The 21073-nt window shown below is 43.8% G+C and overlaps 1 protein-coding gene across 5 annotated transcripts in view; it reads right to left on the reverse strand.

The window, feature by feature from the left end:
• Positions 1-1832: 1832 nt before the first annotated feature.
• tead1a (TEA domain family member 1a) overlaps positions 1833-21073 on the reverse strand; it is a 216796-nt gene continuing 197555 nt past the window's right edge. For all 5 annotated transcript variants that reach the window (XM_080190057.1, XM_080190055.1, XM_080190056.1 and 2 more), the window contains 5 exons: positions 18007-18131; positions 15649-15822; positions 8545-8685; positions 4815-4967; positions 1833-2975 (listed from right to left, as the gene is read on the reverse strand). In XM_080190057.1, coding sequence (XP_080046183.1) covers positions 2862-2975; positions 4815-4967; positions 8545-8685; positions 15649-15822; positions 18007-18131 — 707 coding nt within the window. In that variant the 3' untranslated portion in view covers positions 1833-2861. The remainder of the gene's footprint in view (positions 2976-4814; positions 4968-8544; positions 8686-15648; positions 15823-18006; positions 18132-21073) is intronic.

Raw genomic sequence — 21073 nt, forward strand, 5'->3', positions numbered from 1 at the left:
TTCCGCTGTACAATTTTTTTTCAACCTCTTTGAATCTCTCGTTTCTTGGAACACGCTTCTAAATGCCACCTTCAGATTTATTCCATTACAATTTGCTTGCAGTATGCTGCTCAGTAAAAGGCATAAAAGGTGATCACTTACTTATTTCTTATTTGGTTTCTGGTCTGCACACAATTTATTTTTCATTTGACTGAACAGATCTTTTCTAGGCTGGAATATCAAAAAACAAAGGCACTTACGTGCTGGAGTGCAGGAAATGTATGAAGATTGTTATTTGGTCATTAGTTAGTAAAGGCATGTGTCGAAACAGCTGGCTACTCTTGCATTCTGTTCTGTGCTGGTCATGATCCAAACTGTGAAACCAAGGTCCTTGTCTGACTAAATTGAAAGTGATCATTTTGTCACTAGCATTTAGTTGGTGTAATTTTAACACATTTTGATAATAAAATACCGTTAAAATGTGTTTGGATTCACCACTCACAACACAACTCTGTTGGAAACTATCACAGCAACAAGACAAAGCACGTAACAGATCTCAAAGCACAAATTCTCCAATTTAAATGAGTAGAGCTACAGGTGAACTGTAGGTTCCTATTGTATGCTATTAAGGCACTGATTAATCTACGCTTTGGCAGCACTGAATTAAAATTATATTAGAAAAAACCATTACTGATAACCTATCAGAAACTTCCAGCTTAGGAAAGAACTCACAGCCTCAGTAACATCTTATTTGGATTTCACTGATTTCTTACAATGAACTGTGATCACAATAGTGTTTTCCATTTACAAGTTTAATTGTGTAAAGACAAATGCTTTAAAACCATGGCATTTTCTCAAGTCCCCAAAAATGAACATTTAGTGACTGCGCCACTGCTGAATATTTCAAAGTACAGAAGTTCCAACTTAAATTCCAAAAGCTTACACATGTGAAGCTGGTTTGTTTACATGATCGTTACCTTACCTGCCAAATTAACGTGGAAAATGCACATCTGATTACACGCGCAAGTACCAAAGTTGAAACACACACACGCGCGCGCACACACACACACCAAAAAAAGCAAGACAGCCCACAAGAGTATTTCGCATCCCAGAAGGAAACAAGTGCTCAGGACAAAGAGGCATCATTAGTCCTCCTGCTTGCCTGGATGTAATGCTGCTCACTTCTCGCCAGCAGTTTCTTTTAGTTCATAGAAACACACACCACCAAACCGATTGCCAACTCAAGAACACAAATCACACTGGTTCATTCACAAGCCTCTCAAAGCGAGCAACATTACAAACATGTCAGGACCGTGTTTGTGAGCACTGAACTAACCGCCTGTGATTTTTTTTTTCTCTAAACATGCACTTCTCTCAGACGCAAAAAAATACATTTCTTTTTAAAGTAAATTTCCAAACACTATCACAAAATAGAATTATAGAAATGTACTAAAATACTGTGCTGTTTCTTACTTCACAGTATTTTCATCAAAAATTCTTATGATACGGTCATTGTTTTATTTTGGTATTAGAAAGCCCCTATCTCATCCTGATCCAGGATCTAAAACAATGTACCCCTACCTGTACACAAACACAAATCCCCTGCAAACTATCACCAAGGAATTGAGCCAAGATGGGTCAGAAAAGGTTAAGTGGTCCACACACCCGTTTTTCTTGTGAAAAGTGACCTTTTCATTCTTGCAGGGCCAAACTCTCGATTTTAACTTTTATGCCCAGTTCTCAACACAGAAAAAAAATCTGCAGAACTTCAGTGGTGTCCAACCAGTTAACCCTTTCCTCACTGATAACTCATGCTTAGGAATCAATCTCCCCTGTCCACCCTCCACCCCCCACCCCACCCCCCCAAAAAAATAGGCTTACAAAATAACAGCTCACATCTTTCTTCCCGAAAATAAAAATTTAAATTTTGTGCACTCTTTGCAGACGTCGCTGAAGAGCATTGTCACGTCAAGTGGCTAAAACAGATCCAATCGATCAATGACCGATATACTTCCGTCACGGGTCTGCACTCTCTCGTGCTCTTAAAAATTTAGCATCTAACACCATCTTTAAGATTGTTTGGCGTGCTTTCGCTGTAGGTTTCACACGAACTGTTCATTTAGTGTCGCAAGTCACTGTACCCCAATTTAAATAACATCTTAAAAACAAGGAGTGTATGTGTGTGTGTGTGTTTTGTTTAACAAAAGTAAGGAAACCCGAAAGCAAACAGATCTGGTGACCATTAAATGACTGACATTCTTTCACCAGCATTGCAATACCTGTTGACCTGAAGCCATGAACTTCATCCTGATGCTTTCTCCTGCATATCCACATGTTGATAAATATATACCTGTGAATATACCATCTTTGGAAAAAAAAACCTCTTTAAATAAATTATCTTTACATAGGCAGACAGTCACTCCCCCCCCGCCCACAGTTAAATGCATTGTGTCTACAATCATTATGTTCTATTTTTTTTTGTATTTTCCGCCGTCACAGAAAAACTTGTACTGACTAGACGACATTCCCACAATTGCTAAAAGAATTTTTTTTTCAGACACGACAGTCCCATTTTTGTAACGTAGTAACCCAACAAACAGGCATTTTTCTTAAAAAAAAAGATATTTTGAAGCACATGTAATTCAATATAAAAAGCTATCACAAGGTACCATAATTCACAGCTGTTGATGTATATACACACACACACACGCGCGCACACACACTCACACACATTAAAAAGGCTACCCACATCAAAACTCAGATGTGTTCTTGGTGTATCAATTGATTTGAGGCACTGCCACATGTATTGAGGTTTTAAGTCTATTGAACTGCAGCTGGGTGCATTTCTTTTCTCTCCAGAAAGGGAATGAAACTTCCAAGGATTACTCCTTCATCAGCCTATAGGTGTGATGCTGCGCTCCATGTTCGCTGGTTGAGACTTCAAACACACACGCCATGCACAGAAGCGTCTCCTGCGTATCCCTGTTTGTTACAACCTGAGGAAAACAAACAATAAACCTTAACACTTCTCTCACAACACAGAATACAAAATAGCAACCTGCATTTAAGTGGACTTCATCCTTAATGCAGCAAAACACTCCAGGGTAGGCTTTGCAAGAGGGCTGTCAGCCAAAATTTGACCTGAGCCATGTTTCTTTAATATTCATTCATGGGACATGTGTGCCGCTGGCTGGCCAGCATTTATTGCCCATGCCTAGTTACCCTTGAATTGCGGCAGTCCACGTGCTGTGGGTTGGCCCACAATGCTGCTAGGGAGGGAATTCCAGGATTTTGACCCAGCGACTGCAAAGGAACGACGAAATATTTCAAATTCAGGATGGTGCGCGGCTTGGAGGGGAACTTGCAGGTGGTGGTGTTCCCATAAGGAAATACTAGGACAGATTATTAATTCAAAATTCTGTTCAAGTGCATTCGTGGCCTCTGCTCTCCCAATCTCTGCACGCTCCACTCAGAGAATGGGCCTTTCCCCACCCCCAATTTTCAATGTTTCCCCATTAGCAGCTGAGGCCCTAAAGTTCTCTGCGTCATGAAAAGTCAGAATGCTCTGGCGCCGACAGACCTTTGGGGTGATTGTTGTCTAGATTTACGCCCTTTTTGTTTGAAAAAGTGCTTTCTGGTTTCACTTTTAAGATTAATTGCCGGCTTTCCCGTTATTAAATTGAATTCTCTCTATTGAATTCCATTATCATCTGAGCACCTCAATCAGATCACCCCTCAGCCGTTCCTAACTCAAGGGAATACAAGTCAACTTTATTCACTCAAATGATTATAATTTAGTCCTGGCTTATTCTAGGGAATCGATTCTGTACTATTCCTGCGCCAAAAAAATGTGATGCCCAGGACTGAACACACTTACTCCAGGGTGAAGAACAGACAAGGCTCTGTGTGACTGAGTGAACTGAACTAGGGGAAACGTAGACTGATGCAGCACAAGGGAGGCCACTTGGCCCATCGGCTCTTAACAACTATCCAATCAATTCCACTCCCCCACTCGTTCCCCTTGCCCTTACAAATCAGTCCCTTTCAAGTATTTGCCCAATTATCTTCTGAAAGGTACTACTGAATCGGTTTCCATAACTCTTTCAATGAACGTATCTTGAGGTCAGAACTTGCTGCACAAGAAGAACTCCCATGCCTTACCTGGTCATTTTGCCACAGTCTTAAATCTGTGTCCACACGTCTAATGGTTGCAGAATGCTGCCACCCCCCACCACCATCAATGGAAACAGTTTCAGCTCATTTACTCTACCCATCCCTGCTAAATCTTCTCTGCATCTTCTCCAAGGTCTTGACATCGTCCTAAAGAGTGGCGTCCATAGCTGGAAGCATCACCCTGAACAGTTGTTTCATTAAGCTTCACTATAAATCCCTTACTTCTGTACTCAAGATGCATATGGCATCTTGGCCTCTTTATAAAAGGCCAAGATGCCATACGCCTTTTTTTAAAAGCAGAGAACACCTCATTTTTCTGTAATTAGTGTCACTTAATCTTTTTTCATGTCAACTTAAGCTATTTAGCAAATCATCCAAACGCCCCAATCTGTGTGGCACTCAGAACTGCCCCCCACCTCTGACAATATGGCATCCGCACTGCACTGACACAGATTTTGTGCTCAGTTCAGCAGACCACCTGGGCTGAGAAGACTCCCCACCAAGTTAACTAATGTTGAAATAGCTATTCATTACCCTGCTCACTTGAAACCAGGTCTGCAACGACAATTGCAAGAGTACAATATCAAAAAAGAGTAACAGTTCACACTGCACATGCTCAGCAAGTTATGGCGCATCAAATGAGCTGAAGAACAAAGACTCACCAACAAAATAGTGAAGTTTTCCAAAACACTGTTCATCATGTACTTTTCCGGTAAGTGTTTAAGCTTGTGAATAAAGTTGATCATATATTCACACATGGGAGAACGGTTTATTCTGTACACAAAACGTCCATTCTCAAACCTTGCATATTCAGTCTAAAGAAGGGAATGAAAGGATGATCTTGAGAACTTTTGATAAGGTTGCATCTCATTTAAAACCAACCCAAATCTAATTGGCCAGAAATTTTAAGGATGAATAGTTTTTTTCAATATTACATATAGTTAATTCTTGCATTCAGACTCCCCTGGTGTGGTGTGCAGAATACATTACAACTAGAGAAAAGAAGTTCGCAAGATGATTATGGGTCAGGAAGGTTCTTCAGCCCACCTTAGTTTATCCATCCTGACCCTCGTGCCACCTCTAAAACATCTTATTCTCTGACTGAAAAGCCCAAGGTACCTTCCTGTAGAGCTGCAGCCCATTTGATGATGGTATTTCACTAACAGTGTCATTAGGGAGCATGTTTCTGGATTTTCACCCAGGAACAATGAAGGAAGGTGAAATATTCTCATATCAGAATAATTGTGGACTTGGATGATAACTTGGGAGATGCTGGCATTCCTGTATGCCTACCACTTTTGATTTTATATATGGAGAAGATCAGGAATTTGGGAAGTGCTCTTGAAGGAGTCCTGGTGGGTTGGTGCGTTGCATCTTGTAGATGGTACAGATGAACTGCAGTGGAGGGAATGACGTGGAAGGAAGAATTCGGAAGTGTTTCCTAACTTCTCCACTGTGTGGTCTGGCGCTGACTTTAAGATCATGTCCCCTTTGTTTTAAACTTCCCCAGTAGCAGGAAACTTTTCTCTCATTCTACACTTAATTAAACAACGTAAAATACAGAAACATGTCTTTTAATTCAAATGTTGTGTTCATAGTTATACTCTACACAAGCCTCCTCCAAATCATATCTTATCTCACCTTATTTCAGCATATTCTTTTCTTTCTTTCTGCTTTATGCATTTAATTTCCCCTTAAATGCACAATGCCATTCACCTCAATCCTCTCCATAGCAAATTCCACATTGTCACTACTTTCCCTCCTGCATTCCCTATTGGATTTATTAGTGACTATCTTATAATCATAATCTTAGCTCTGTTCTCACATGCAGTGAAAACGCTTTTTCTATGTCTAACTTATCAAATAGTTTTTTTTGCCTAATACACGGATGTGTGGGCTAAGGATTCCTTCAAAAATTCAAAAAACCTCAATCAAATCACCCACAACTTCCTATAATCATGTGAATACATGCTTAGTTTAATTAATCTCTTTTCATAATCTAACCCTGGGATCCCTGGTAACGTTCTGTTGAATCTGCACTGCACGCCTTCCAAGGCTAGTTCTGCGGTAACTACCTAGTACATCAAAGAACAAAGAACAATACAGCACAGGAAGCCCACCAAGCCTTTCAGCCCACTAAGCCTCTGCTGACACATGACAGCTTTCCAAACTCAAGACCTGCTGCCTCTCTATTCTGCCTTTTCATATATCTATAGCTCTCAGCATAGAACTCTCAGAGAACCCATAGCTCTACCTTGAAATAAATCTTGCATTGTGCTTTACACTGGCACTGTAACCAACTGCAATATGAATGCAGTCTTAATCTTGACAAACACTTGAATTTGAGTTTTAGTTCAGGTTTGCGTTCCCAGACATGGGCAGGCTATGAAGGATCCAGCCAATTCAAGAATACAATTAACTTACATAGCCCATGAATATTTGTATTTCTAACTTTTTCAGAACATATTTTAACAAAGATGGGGACATACAATCATACAACAGAGGATATTTGGCTCAATTTGCCTGTGCCAACTCTCTGAAAGAGCTATCCCATTAGTTGCACTTCCCGGCTCTTTCTCTAGGCCTGCAAATAATTTTCACTTCATTTATATACCCAACTTCCTGTTGAAAGCTCCTGTTGATTCTGTATCCACCACCCTTTCATGAAACAATCTCAACTTCTCCTTTTGCCAATTATTTTGAATCTGTCTCATCTGGTTATAGACCCCCTGCCACCAGGAACAGTTTCTCCTGATTAACTCTATGTGGTGGAGATGGAGGGAACGTTACAGAGAAGTACATAAATCTAATGATATTGGGATCTTACAATGCAGGAGGCCATTTGACCCACTTTTCCTGTGCTACCTCTATCAAGAGCTAGTCAATTAGTTCTGCTCCCTTCCCATACTGTTTTTCCCACCTTTAATGTTTATTCAATTGCCTTTTGAAAGTTACTGTTGAATCTGCTTCCAGCACTCCTTTATACAATGCATTTATTGTTTTACAAGGGAAGTTTGGAGAGGTTAGGTTTGTATCCATTAGAGTTTAGAAGAGTAAGGAGCAACTTGATCAAAACTTTAAGATCCTGAGGGGATATTGAGAGGATAGATATGAAGAGGATGTTTCCTCTTGTCAGAAGATTTCGAACTAGGCGTCATTGTTTAAAACTAAGGGGTCGCTCATTTAAGACAGAGATAAGGAGAACCTTTTTCTCTCGGAAGTCTCTAAAACAGTCTTCCACAAAAGGCAGTGGAAGTTGATTGTCTTCCCAATACCATCTTGCCAGTGGCGAGGAAGGTTGTCCTGCCCAGAAGCCAAGTGAGCATCTTTTCCCGCCACCTGACAGTTCACTAGTGACACAAAGGCCCTCAGCTGCATGGGGAGACTGCCCAGCGATATGGAGAACCTCCTGGGGTAGGAGGGGTTGCCTTCAGATTCCACTTACCTGGTTGTGAGGGTATCATCGATCCATTACATCCTCTTCTTCCAGGTGCACTTTCAGACCCACTGGGAGGATCTCCAGCACCATGACCTAAATCTGGCCCTAGGTCTCTAAGGAAAGATGGACTGAAATGGCCTTCCTCATATGTACTCATCATTTCCGCTCAGAGGAGGGTCAGCAAAGAGGACACAAGACTTAAAATAATTGGCAAAATAAAGGAAGATGGGGAAAATTTTATTTATAAGTAGCAAATTATGATTTAATTCCAGTATTGGAATGCTGCAACAATAAAGGAAACAGATTTAAAAGCGATTTTCAATAGAGAGTTTGATAAATACATGAAAGAGAAAAATGTGCACTTTGTGGAACAAGGAACAGAGCAAGTGGAATTAATTGGAAAACTTTAACAAAGTACTAGCACATGCATGATTGGGCTTCTACTCTGCCAGGGTGGCACGGCAGCACAGTTTTTAGCACTGCTGCTTCACAGCTCCAGGGTCCTGGGCTCGATTCCTGGCTCGGGTCACTGTCTGTGGAGTTTGCACATTCTCGTGTCTGCATGGGTTTCCTCCCACAGTCCAAAGATAAGTGGGTTAGGTTGATTGGCCATGCTAAGAAATTGCCCCTTACTGTCTAGGGATGCATAGGTTAGAGGGATTAGTGGGTATAATATGTAGGGATATGGGGGTAGGGCCTGGGTGGGATTGTGTTCGGTGCAGTCTCGATGGGCCTCTTCCTGCACTGTAGGGGTCTATGATTCTAATATCATTCTATGAATCTATGCAAAACTAGCGGTATGAGTTCAAGTTTTTCCAGATCCACTCGTCTGATGGAACCCCACAGAACCCCACACTGGGAACATATTCAAGAGCAATTGCTTACATTATTTTCAGGTACAAAACTTTTTTTAAACAATTTTGTCCACATTGTCTCACCTTGGACAAACTCACCTCTACTTTTTCAACTACTTGTTTTCCAAATGAGCAAACCTTGGTTGAGCAAGTGATTGTCATGTTTTCTGAGCTCTCATATTGACTAGTGACACCATAAAACGCTCCTGTGTCATCTTGAATATTGCAATTCAGGTCAGCCTATTGGACGCATCAAAGAGAAATTTGAATCACGACACAAAATAAAACTTCTGAAAAGACTTGCATTTATACACTTTGTCACAACCACAGGACATCCCAAAATGCTTACCAGCCAATGAAATACTTTTGAAGTACATATCTACATTACTGTAATATAGAAATTGTAGCAGCCAATTTGTACACAGCAAACTCCCACAAACAGCCATATGATAATGATCAGATAGTCTCTTTTATTTTTTATAATTTGTTGAGGGTTAAACACTGGCCAGGGAAAACTCTTCTGCTCTTCTTTGAAACTGTGCCACAGGATCCCTTCTAACAGATGGTACCTCCCACAGTGCAGCATTCCCTTAGTACTTGTCAGCAGATTCACTGTGATTTTTGTGCTCAAGTCTTTTGAGTGGATCTTGAACCCATATGCTTCTGGCTCAAAGGCAAGAGTGCTACCCACGGACCACAGCTGAGACCTTCAACAACTTTTAAAGAAAACAACTTGCTTTTAAGATGTTCTCAAAAGCGCTGATCAGACAATGGTTCTACTTCTGAAGTTTAGTCACTTTTATGCAGGCTATCCTGACGGCCAGTCAGTGCACAGCAAGATGTGACAGACAGCTGTCCAGATAGATCGTGAAGGTGAACAAGTCATACAAACGTGAAACATTAACTCAGTTTCTCTCTCCACAGATGCTGCCAGACCTGTTGAGTTGATTCAGTGAATTTTGTTTTTAGCTTGCATCATCAGTTAACCTGAGTTAGCGATGGGGTTGAGGGACATTAGAGGGAGAACAATTGGCCTTCGAATAGTGCTTTGGGATCTTTTATATTTAAATGAATAGATGGGGACTCAGTTCAACAGCTCATCTGAAAGTTGGCCTCTCTGACTCCCTCACTACTACGCTCAAAGCCTGGACCATGAGCTCAAGTCTCTGGCATGCCTTGCTACATTAAAGTCAGTAAATCAATGCAAGATGTCATTAGTTTTTTCTGCAGCTAATCTGGATCTTTAACAATTTGCGATGCTTCTGTATGTGATAGCTTGTGTGCTACAGGCACAGGACACAAATTTCCAGTGAAAGACTTTCATCTGAGGCATTAATTGTTTTGATTTTTATTTAATTGCTGGTATTATTTTCATAATTGCTCATGGTACAAAAATAACAATTTTGCAAGTGTTTGTTCTCATGTCGCTTGGCTATTCTGCTCAAGTGAAACTGTAATCCCAGGAGAGGGAGAAAGGTCAGATTGCCAGTGTCCTATTTTTGACTGTAATTGCTGTCAGCTGTGGTAAAATTACTTTTGGAAGGCTATCACATACCGTACACTTCCGCCACGATAGCTAGCAAGGATACTGTTTGACCGAGTTAGGCTTTTGCAGTGCATCTCCTGGATTTGTTACCTGACAAATTACGAATGCCAGAGATTCAAAGTATACAACTTGCCTGTTAATTACAGGACAGCCCAGTGGATTAGGAAGGAGGCACCGTGAACAAAAAGAAACATCTGATAGAAAAGCTGCATGGGAAACAACACTAGAACTTTGGCAAACCAAGTAATGAAAGTCAAACACAACACCCTATTTGGAAACCAAGCCAGTCTAAACAAAGTGAATGCAGAGAACAGTGCTGGTTTGGATTTCTTTCCCCCCCCACACAAATTCCTATTCTTCCCTTTCTCGCTCCTGCTCTCCTGGAAACAAGACATTTTATTAAATGCTCGGAATCGTTCCATCAAAACCAATGTTCCTTTGGTATTAATTCCTCAGTGGGCAGCACTCGTTCCACCGAGTCAGAACACAGAGTTGAAATCCCACTTCAGGGACCTGAGCCCTGGACTCCATGCTCCTCCATCTCTGGCTCTCTTGCGTAATCCCCATTTCCTTCTCTTCATCGTTGGCAGTTGTGCCTTTCAATTGACCAGGCCAAAGGCTTTGGAATTTCCTCCCCAAAACACTCTACCTCTCTCCTCCTCCTCCTCCGAGATGTTTTTGAAACCCATCTCTTTAAGAAAGCTTCAAGTCCCCTGTCCTGTACCTCCTTGCATGCCTCAGTGTTAAGTTACAACAGTTTGCATTTAACACATTGAAACACTGCAAGGTGCTTCACAAGAACAAATATAAGGTCATCGCATATAGGATTAAACCATTTGGCTCAAAGTCTGCTCCAGTATTCAGTAAAGATCATGGCTGATCTTACTGTAGCCATTTTCCTACTTGTCCCCCATAACCCTTGACTGTCAATCAAAAATCTGCTAAACTCAGCCTTGAATATATTAAATCACTCAACTTCCATTGCTCTTTGTTAAATAAAATTTCAAAGACTAATAATACTCAGAAAAAACATCTTCATCTCCATCTTTAATGTGTGACCCTTTATCTTTTAACTGTGCCCCATAGTTCTAGGTTCCCTAAGGAGAGGGGATATCCTCTCAATATCTACTCTGTCAAGCCCTCTCACAATCCTTAACGTTTCAAAACAACCACCTCTTATTCTTCTAAGCTCCAAAGAGTACAGGCCCAACATCCTCATCCTTTCCTTAAAGGACAATGCCTTCATACCAGGAATCAGCCTAGTTAACTTTCTCTGAATTGCTTCCAATATTAGTATATCCTTCCTCAAGTAAGGAAACCAAAACTGTACACAGTACTCCAGGTATGGTCTCACAAATGTCCTGTACATCTTTCGCAAGGGTTCCCTCCTTTTATTTTTCATCTCACTTGCAATAAAGGCTAACATTTAATTTCCCTTCCTAGTTCGTGGCTGTATCTGCTTACTAACATTGTGCAGGACACCTAGATCCTCTGTACTACAGCATTTTGCAGTCCCACTGTACTTAAACAATATTTCTATTCTTCTGCCAAACTGGGCAATGTTGCACTTTATACTCCTTCTACCATATATTTGCCCAGTCACTCAACCTATCTATATTCCTTTGCAGACTCTTTGTAACCTCCTCACAGCTTACTTTCCTACCTACCTTTGGCTACGATATAGCCTGTCTCTTCAAGTTAGTTAGATAAATCATAAATAGTTGAGGCCCAAGCACTGACCTCTGTGGAGTTACACTCAGTTTGCCAATCTGAAAATGGCCATTTTAGCTGATTTCCTGTTATTTAGCCAATCCTCGCTCCTTGTTAATATAACACACCCAACATGATCACTATCTTGTGCTGTAACCTTCTAAGCTTTTGGAAATCGAAACACACATCTATTCGTTCTCCTTTATTCATAGAAACATAGAAAATCGGTGCATGAGTAGGCCATTTGGCCCTTCGAACCTGCACCACCATTTAATATGATCATGCACTTTCAATGTCCCACTCCCGCTTCCTCTTCATACCGCTTGATCCCTTTAGCTACAAGGGCCACATCCAGCTCTCTCTTAAACATAGCTGACTAACTAGCCCCAACAGCTTTCCGTGGTTGACAATTCCACAGCTTCACAACTCTCTCAGTTCTTTCTGAGAATGTTCTTTCTCAGTCCTGAATGGCCCATCCCTTATTCTTAGATTGCAACCCCATTTCTGCACTTCCCCAACAATGGGAACATTCCTTCTGCATTTAGCCTGTCCAGTTTCATCAGGGTTTTATATGTTTCTAGGAAATCCCCTCTCATTCTTCTAAATTCCAGCGAGTACTCTGGGATGCAGAGCATCAGACCTGGAGACTTAGCGGGTTTTAATCTGTGAATGAACAGCAAATTCCCTAATTCAGTTTTCTGACTAATAAAGATGTGCTTCAGTTCCTCCTTCATGCTAGACCCTCTTTTCCCTAGTATTTCTGGAAAGATATTTGCGTTCTCCTTAGTGAAGACAGATCCAAAGTTGGTCTGCCATCTCTTTATTGCTCATTATGAATTCACCTGAATAGGGGATAGGGTCCGGGTGGGACTGCTGTCGGTGCAGGCTCGATGGACTGAATGGCCTCCTTCTGCACTTTGGGATTCGCTGATTCTATTCAAAACGCTGTAACTTTGCTCTATTCTGAATTGGCTGCAATCATGGAAAGATTAATCTTCTGTGAATGAACAATTTTTATTTACTTTGGACATCCTCTGCAAAAAGCACTCCATGTAAATTTCACATCCGAGTGATTCACATTAGTGAAATGTAACTCACTTGCTTTCTGGCCTGACAATACGATTAGGTCACATGGGTTAACTGCAGCTAAATACCAATTTTATTAGCTGGAACGATCACAAGCCAAGCAATGGGCCATGTAAAGTAATTCTCCAAATGTCATCAAAATTGTAGCTTTTTGTAGAAGTTGCACCAGACACTACAGCCTTCCCTTTGCACATATTCAATTAATAGAAGCTGGCATTACCATACAGCAGAAAAAATATTTTTAAGTTTAGGGGACAAGAGAACTCTGGTATAAATATAACTGAAGTCATTCAGATTAGTGAGTTAAACCTTGAAGCATCAATTTAAATTTAATAACAGAAAACCAGTTTGTCTACTTAGGCCGATGTAACGCCCAACGTATATATTCCTATTTTATAATACAGGCCCTTACATCACTCATATCCATGCCAATGTTTCATCTTCATCCAAACACCCGCAATTCACCCAAAATCCTATTCACTTAACACTACACTGTACACTGCCATATACCAAGTCCTCCAATTCTGGAAATTGATTTCAAATCCTCATTCACAAGTTTCCTCCTAACCACCTCTGTATAACCTATTCTCACCTGACACAAAAATAAACAGCAAGGCAATAGGCCATTTGGCCCAATGGGTCTATGCTCCACTTTAGCTTCTTCTCACTTGACTTCATTTAATAGTATCAATATATCCTTCCACTTCTTTCTCCCGAGTGAAAGCCTAGCTGTCCCCTAAATGCATCTATAATACAATACTAAACTTAAATACAAATGTGTCATATTTTACTTCTTGCAAAAGTTAAATATATACTTGATATAAATTTAAGAGTTGATAGATGATGAAAAAGAGCTATTCCTAATTCCACGTATGTCTATTCTATCTTCCACATGCATAATTGTCATCTGAAATCTATTCAGCACCTGATGTTTTCTATATAAAAATCTTCGTTTAGCTTTTACATAACTGGCATATCTTCATCAATGGCAGGGTGACAGTTAATAAGATGTGACATGATACATCCTCCTCAAAGAACATGAACCAACACTGCTACACTCAAAATACTAACTTATTATAAACCCATTGAAGGGTTGCATCCTGGGATATTAAAGGAAATAGGTACAGAGGTTTCGGAAGGAAATTCCAGAGCTGAGCCTAGACAGCTGAAAGAACAGTCACCAATGATGAAGGAAAGAAAATGGGGTATACTAAAGAGGTCAGATAGGCATGTTGAAGTGTCGTAGGGCCGGAGGAGATCACAGAGACAGAGAAGGGTGAGATCAACGTGGAATTTGAAAACAAGAAGATAGCCTCTGTCATGTGGTCTTTGCTTTAGGGCATTTCTCTAAAAATTCCCAAAGTAGTACTTTCTTGACAACTTTCCAATACGACATATAGACACAAACTGGAAAGGGAAAACAAATTTCCACAGAGAGAAGTCAGTAACCAACAGACTTAAGGTAAATGGCAAGAGAACCAGAAAAAGATTTTTTTTTAAAACAAAGCAAGTTATCGCAATATGGAACATACGTCCTGAAAATGTGGTGAAATACGATTTAATAGTAACTTTCAAAGGGTTACGGGGACAGAGGGTCTCATTGGATAACTCTTCCAAGCAGTCGGCAGAGGCATGATGGGCAGAATGGCTTCCTTATGTACTAAGAGTCTATGATTAGAAACATGGCAATGCTGCCTTTTTTTTTAAAAAAAGAAAAATGTCAAGTTGACATTTTTCTGCAGCTACAAAACATTGCAAAAAACAAATTAAGAAGCAGTTATTCTATAAGTCAACTGGTACAGCCACAGGATTATCTGCTTGGACTTCAGTTTAAATTTCCAGTCTCATGTGTCAGCTGAGCTGGAGTTGAGCAGATGTAATCTTGAGAACTCTTGGTGAGGAGCCACTAGAGGGAACTCTCTACTGCCAGGAAGTAACCAGAGTCAGGAGCTCTCAACAAGGCTTCAAAAAATCCCAACTTCCTGGAAGGCCAAAAGTAAACAATTTGTGATGCAGTCACATTTAGGGATTGCCGACCGTCCAGGAATTGCTGTGAGCACACAAAAATTGAAGGAACTTTTTTTTCATTTAGTATAATATACTATATTAGAAATAATTTTGGAGATAGGAAAAATAGTCCATTTACAGAATCTCAAAGTCAAGACATAGGAAGCTATTCAGCCCATTGTGCCAGTGCTGGCTCTTTGAAAGAGCTAGCCAATTAGTCCCACTGCCACAAAACTTTCCTTTGGCCCTGGGAAATGTTTCCTTGAATATTTATTGAATTCCTTATTAGATGTTAATATTAAATCCACTGCCCTTACAGATGTGCATTCTCGATTACAACAACTTCATAGAATCCCTATTTGCTGCACAAAACACAATTTTATCTCCCCTCTGGTTCCTTTTGTCAATTATCTGAAATCTCTCTGGTTACTGACCATTCTCGTGTTGGATAAAGTGTCTATTTATCAAAGACTTTCACGATTTTAAGCACCTCTAATAAATCTCCTCTTAAGCTTCTCTGACCAAAGGAGCCTGCCAGGCGAGAACCATCCAATTGCCTTAAGACAGAAAAGTCCCACCTGCTACCAATCAATACTCAGTAGTGCATGAAATGGTAGTCGACCTGTCAGAGTTGTGGGCATGTGTTGCCTACCATCTCTCGCCATCCAAATAATTCAGGCCCTTGGTTCAAGCGGCAGCACTCACGCTTCTTAAATCATGAAACCGTGAGTTCAAGTCCCACCCCAGAGACCTGGGCATAATCTAGGCTGACACTTTCAATACAATGTAAAGTTCAGGTCAACAACTTGACAAAACATGGAAAGAAAGTGTTGAAGAGGAACTCGCACACTTACCCAGAATTTCACAAGGAAAAAAGCATTATGGGGTCCTTTCCCATATAATTCTTTAAGGCCACCTTTCTTCTCTGGGAATTTATCGTAAATTTGGCGAATATCCACAGATTCAAGCAAAGGGTCGCTATACGAATGGTTGGTCTGTCCAATATGTACAAAGAGGTGCTTGTTGTACTGTTGATTAAAAAAAAGTTACAAAGCCATCACTCCTATAGAATCCATTCCAAATCAATGCACAATAAGTTTGTAAACTAAAAGGTAACAGGTTGGCAATCTGTTTCAGAGACCTGGGCTAATAAGTGAGAGTTCAAATCACACCATGGCAATTTGAGAATCTAAATTCAGCATAGACAAAGATCGGGATCATCAGTAAAAATGACCGCAAAGCTGTTGGACTGGTACAGAAATCCAACTGGTTCACTCATGTCCTTTTAGGGGAGGAAGCCTGCCTTCCTCATGCAGTCAGGCCCTTAAGGTGACTCCAGTTCCACACAAAGATAACTGACTGAACTAGTCTAGCAAGACCATTAAGGAAATTAAAACTGGGGGATAATTGACGACCTTGCTAGTGATTCCAAAAGTAGAACTGAATGGAAAAAAAAGAGCATTCCATCATAACATTGGCTTAGATTCTCTGGTCAGCAGCAACGCACTGCGTTGCCAGTAAATCTTCCCCCCACCCACCTGACTATACTGACCATTTTTCCCCCCGAGCTCTTCCAGTCCCGGCTGAAGCAGAAATGGGCAGCGAGCGTCTCCAGGCCATGGTCAGCAAGCATGGTAGACTCAGAAGGAGCGGACACACAGTGGCTGTTGCATTTAGATAAGTTTTATAAAGATCCAAGTCTTTTCAGGGATGAGTCTGGTTAGTGAATGGGTGAGTGAATAAATGGTCAGGTGTGAGAGAGATGGGTAGTCAGGTCTTGCCTACAAGGTGGGGGTGTGTGGATGGGGCGAGTAATAGGGTAGGTAGCTGGCTGCTTTGATGGGGGTATATGATGGATTAGTCGGATGGTCAGTTATGGGGAGATGATGGAGTTTGGCGGGGGTGGGGGTGGTGGCGGTGGCAGGGTGTGGGGTTGGTGTTACTTAGTTGTAATGCTCAGACAGCTATTACACCAGGGATGAGACTGTCTAACATTTCCTGAATAAGTATTCAGGTACATTCAGTTTATTTGGCCCAAGTCTCTATTCAAAGCTTGGGTTCAGAAACATTCATTGAGGGGGTCCTGGGCAGCAGAAACCAGGCGATCAGATGGTTAAACCTCCTGGGCTATTGCCACATACGTCCAGCGTCAGGAAGTCCGCAGGTCCTAATACATGTCTTCTGCAACATATCCATTCTCTGGTGATTTGCAGATCAGCAGATTTAGGCCCTCCCTAACAGCACTGTGGGTGTGTGTAAACATCAGGGGTTGCAGCAGTTGAAGGTGGCAGCTCACCACCACCTTTTCCAGGGCAACTAGGATTGGCAACAAGTGCCACCCTAGCCACCAACACCCACATCCCATAAATGAATTTTTAAAAAATGTATTCCATTACTGATGAGAATATTGGACTTACTATTTCATCAAAATCTTCAAACTTTGGCTTGAGAATAAAAGGTGGAAACTAATCAGCAACATTACGGCCCTGATATTCAACACAGCACTGTTAAATTTCTCTTCCTGTCTTTTCAGCAAAGATATTAAGCCATTGAAAACTACAGCTCTGATAACTGGGCAGCATGGTAGCACAGTGATTAGCACTGTTGCCTTACAGCTCCAAGGACCTGAGTTCGATTTCCTCTTGGGTCGCTGTCTGTGTGGAGCTTGCACGTTCTCCCAGTGTCTGCGTGGGTTTCTCTCCTGGTGCTCTGGTTTCCTCCCACAGTCCAAAGATGTGCAGATTAGGTGCACTGGCCATGCTAAATTGCCCCCTTAGTGTCCCAGGATGCATAGATTATAGGGGATTAGCAGGGTAAATATGTGGGACTATGAAGATAAGGTCTAGGTGGGATTGTGGTTGGTGTAGACTCAATAGGCCAAATGGCCGCCTTCTGCATTGTAGGGTTTCTATGATTTCTGTAAACTACTGTAGGTGTTTTCGTCAAAGTTCATTAAGGTTCCTTTAAAATCAGGTGCGTAAAAAACCTGAGGGAACTTTCCTGGTTTTTTGTAGATGCACAGGTTGAAAGTGTCAGGATATATAAGTTGCCATACATAGGGTAGCAAAGCAGCAATATTTTGAATGTACAGGTTGCAACATTGCTGTCTGTAAACTTAAAATCAAAGTGAGGCCAAATTTTGAGGTCTTTGCTCAGAGTCTTATATAAAGCGAAGATAACACCTTCAAATAAATGGTACGTGGGAGACTTACTGAGTCTGGATCCCTCTGCTGTTCGAGAAAGGCCGAGAATTCCACGAGTCTAAGTTTCGATGTTCCGATGGAGCGGCCTTGCCATGCTGGGACCGAGGGAGTTGGGGCTGCTGTGGACTCATAACCTGCACAAAAAAAAAACAAAATACATAACCCCCCGATACACAATCACAAAACAAGATCATAGAATCATAAGGTCACAGAAGGACATTGTGCCTATGCTGGCTCTTTGAAAGATTGTTTGCTGAGGCAGTCACTCAGCTGCAGCAACGCCCATGGAAGAATCCAAGATGGTAACAGTCATAAATCCATAAGACATAGGAGAAGTAGGCCATTTGGCCCATCGATTTGCTCCGCCATTCAATGAGATCTTGATATAATAATTCTCAAAACCACTTTCCTGCCTTACCATTGCTTTCTCCAGGAAACTGAAGTAACAGCGATATGGAGGGGACGGGTAAAAAAAAACGGTGAGAGGGGCTGGGGGGGTTGGGGATGGAGAGAGTAGGGCAGATGGAGAGAGAGAGAGAGAGAGAGAGAGAGGAGGGAGGACAGAGAGGGGAGGGAGGAAGGGAGGGAGGAAGAGAGGGGTACAGGGAGACGGGGGAATGGAGAGAGGGGGAACGGAGAGTGAGGGTGGGAACGGGGGGGGGGGGGGGGGGGGGGGAGAGAGAAAGAGAGAGGTGGGGGAGGATAGATGAAGAGAGAGGACAAGGGCAGCAGATATATGGGAACATCCCACCTACAAGTTCCCCTCCAATCCACTTACCATCCTGACTTTAGAAATAGGTTCCTTCACAGTCACTGGGTCAAAATCCCGGAATTCCCTCCCTAATGATATTGTGGATCAACCCACAGCACACGGACTGCAGCTCACCACCACCTTCTCAAGGACAACTAGGGATGGGCGATAAATGCTGGCCAGCCAGTAATGCCCGTGTCCCACGAATGGATAAGGAGGGAGGGAGAGAGAGAGAGAGAGAGAGAGAGGGGCACAGGCAGACAGAGAGAGAGAGAGAGAGAGAGAGAGAGAGGGGCACAGGCAGACAGAGAGAGAGAGAGAGAGAGAGAGAGGGGCACAGGCAGACAGAGAGAGAGAGAGAGAGGGGCACAGGCAGACACAGAGAGAGAGAGAGAGAGAGAGAGAGGGGCACAGGCAGACAGAGAGAGAGAGAGAGAGAGAGGGGCACAGGCAGACACAGAGAGAGAGAGAGAGGGGCACAGGCAGACACAGAGAGAGAGAGAGGGGCACAGGCAGACACAGAGAGAGAGAGAGAGGGGCACAGGCAGACACAGAGAGAGAGAGAGAGAGGGGCACAGGCAGACACAGAGAGAGAGAGAGGGGCACAGGTAGACAGAGAGAGAGAGAGAGAGAGGGGCACAGGCAGACACAGAGAGAGAGAGAGAGGGGCACAGGCAGACACAGAGAGAGAGAGAGGGGCACAGGCAGACACAGAGAGAGAGAGAGAGGGGCACAGGCAGACACAGAGAGAGAGAGAGAGGGGCACAGGCAGACACAGAGAGAGAGAGAGGGGCACAGGCAGACACAGAGAGAGAGAGAGAGGGGGGCACAGGCAGACAGAGAGAGAGAGGGGGGGCACAGGCAGACAGGGAGAGGGGGGCACAGGCAGACAGGGAGAGGGGGGCACAGGCAGACAGGGAGAGGGGGGCACAGGCAGACAGGGAGAGGGGGGCACAGGCAGACAGGGAGAGGGGGGCACAGGCAGACAGGGAGAGGGGGGCACAGGCAGACAGGGAGAGGGGGGCACAGGCAGACAGGGAGAGGGGGGCACAGGCAGACAGGGAGAGGGGGGCACAGGCAGACAGGGAGAGGGGGGCACAGGCAGACAGGGAGAGGGGGGCACAGGCAGACAGGGAGAGGGGGGCACAGGCAGACAGGGAGAGAGGGGCACAGGCAGACAGGGAGAGAGGGGCACAGGCAGACAGGGAGAGAGGGGCACAGGCAGACAGGGAGAGAGGGGCACAGGCAGACAGGGAGAGAGGGGCACAGGCAGACAGGGAGAGAGGGGCACAGGCAGACAGGGAGAGAGGGGCACAGGCAGACAGGGAGAGAGGGGCACAGGCAGACAGGGAGAGAGGGGCACAGGCAGACAGGGAGAGAGGGGCACAGGCAGACAGGGAGAGAGGGGCACAGGCAGACAGGGAGAGAGGGGCACAGGCAGACAGGGAGAGAGGGGCACAGGCAGACAGGGAGAGAGGGGCACAGGCAGACAGGGAGAGAGGGGCACAGGCAGACAGGGAGAGAGGGGCACAGGCAGACAGGGAGAGAGGGGCACAGGCAGACAGGGAGAGAGGGGCACAGGCAGACAGGGAGAGAGGGGCACAGGCAGACAGGGAGAGAGGGGCACAGGCAGACAGGGAGAGAGGGGCACAGGCAGACAGGGAGAGAGGGGCACAGGCAGACAGGGAGAGAGGGGCACAGGCAGACAGGGAGAGAGGGGCACAGGCAGACAGGGAGAGAGGGGCACAGGCAGACAGGGAGAGAGGGGCACAGGCAGACAGGGAGAGAGGGGCACAGGCAGACAGGGAGAGAGGGGCACAGGCAGACAGGGAGAGAGGGGCACAGGCAGACAGGGAGAGAGGGGCACAGGCAGACAGGGAGAGAGGGGCACAGGCAGACAGGGAGAGAGGGGCACAGGCAGACAGGGAGAGAGGGGCACAGGCAGACAGGGAGAGAGGGGCACAGGCAGACAGGGAGAGAGGGGCACAGGCAGACAGGGAGAGAGGGGCACAGGCAGACAGGGAGAGAGGGGCACAGGCAGACAGGGAGAGAGGGGCACAGGCAGACAGGGAGAGAGGGGCACTGGCAGACAGGGAGAGAGGGGCACTGGCAGACAGGGAGAGAGGGGCACTGGCAGACAGGGAGAGAGGGGCACTGGCAGACAGGGAGAGAGGGGCACTGGCAGAGAGAGAGAGAGACACAGACAGAGAGAGAGACACAGACACACAGACAGACAGAGAGAGACACACACGGAGAGAGAGACACACAGACAGAGAGAGAGAGAGACACAGAGAGAGAGAGAGAGAGACACACAGAGAGAGAGAG

Source organism: Carcharhinus amblyrhynchos, chromosome 6, assembly GCF_965287045.1.
Source record: "Carcharhinus amblyrhynchos chromosome 6, sCarAmb.v2.hapA, whole genome shotgun sequence".
Classification (NCBI taxonomy): domain Eukaryota; kingdom Metazoa; phylum Chordata; class Chondrichthyes; order Carcharhiniformes; family Carcharhinidae; genus Carcharhinus; species Carcharhinus amblyrhynchos.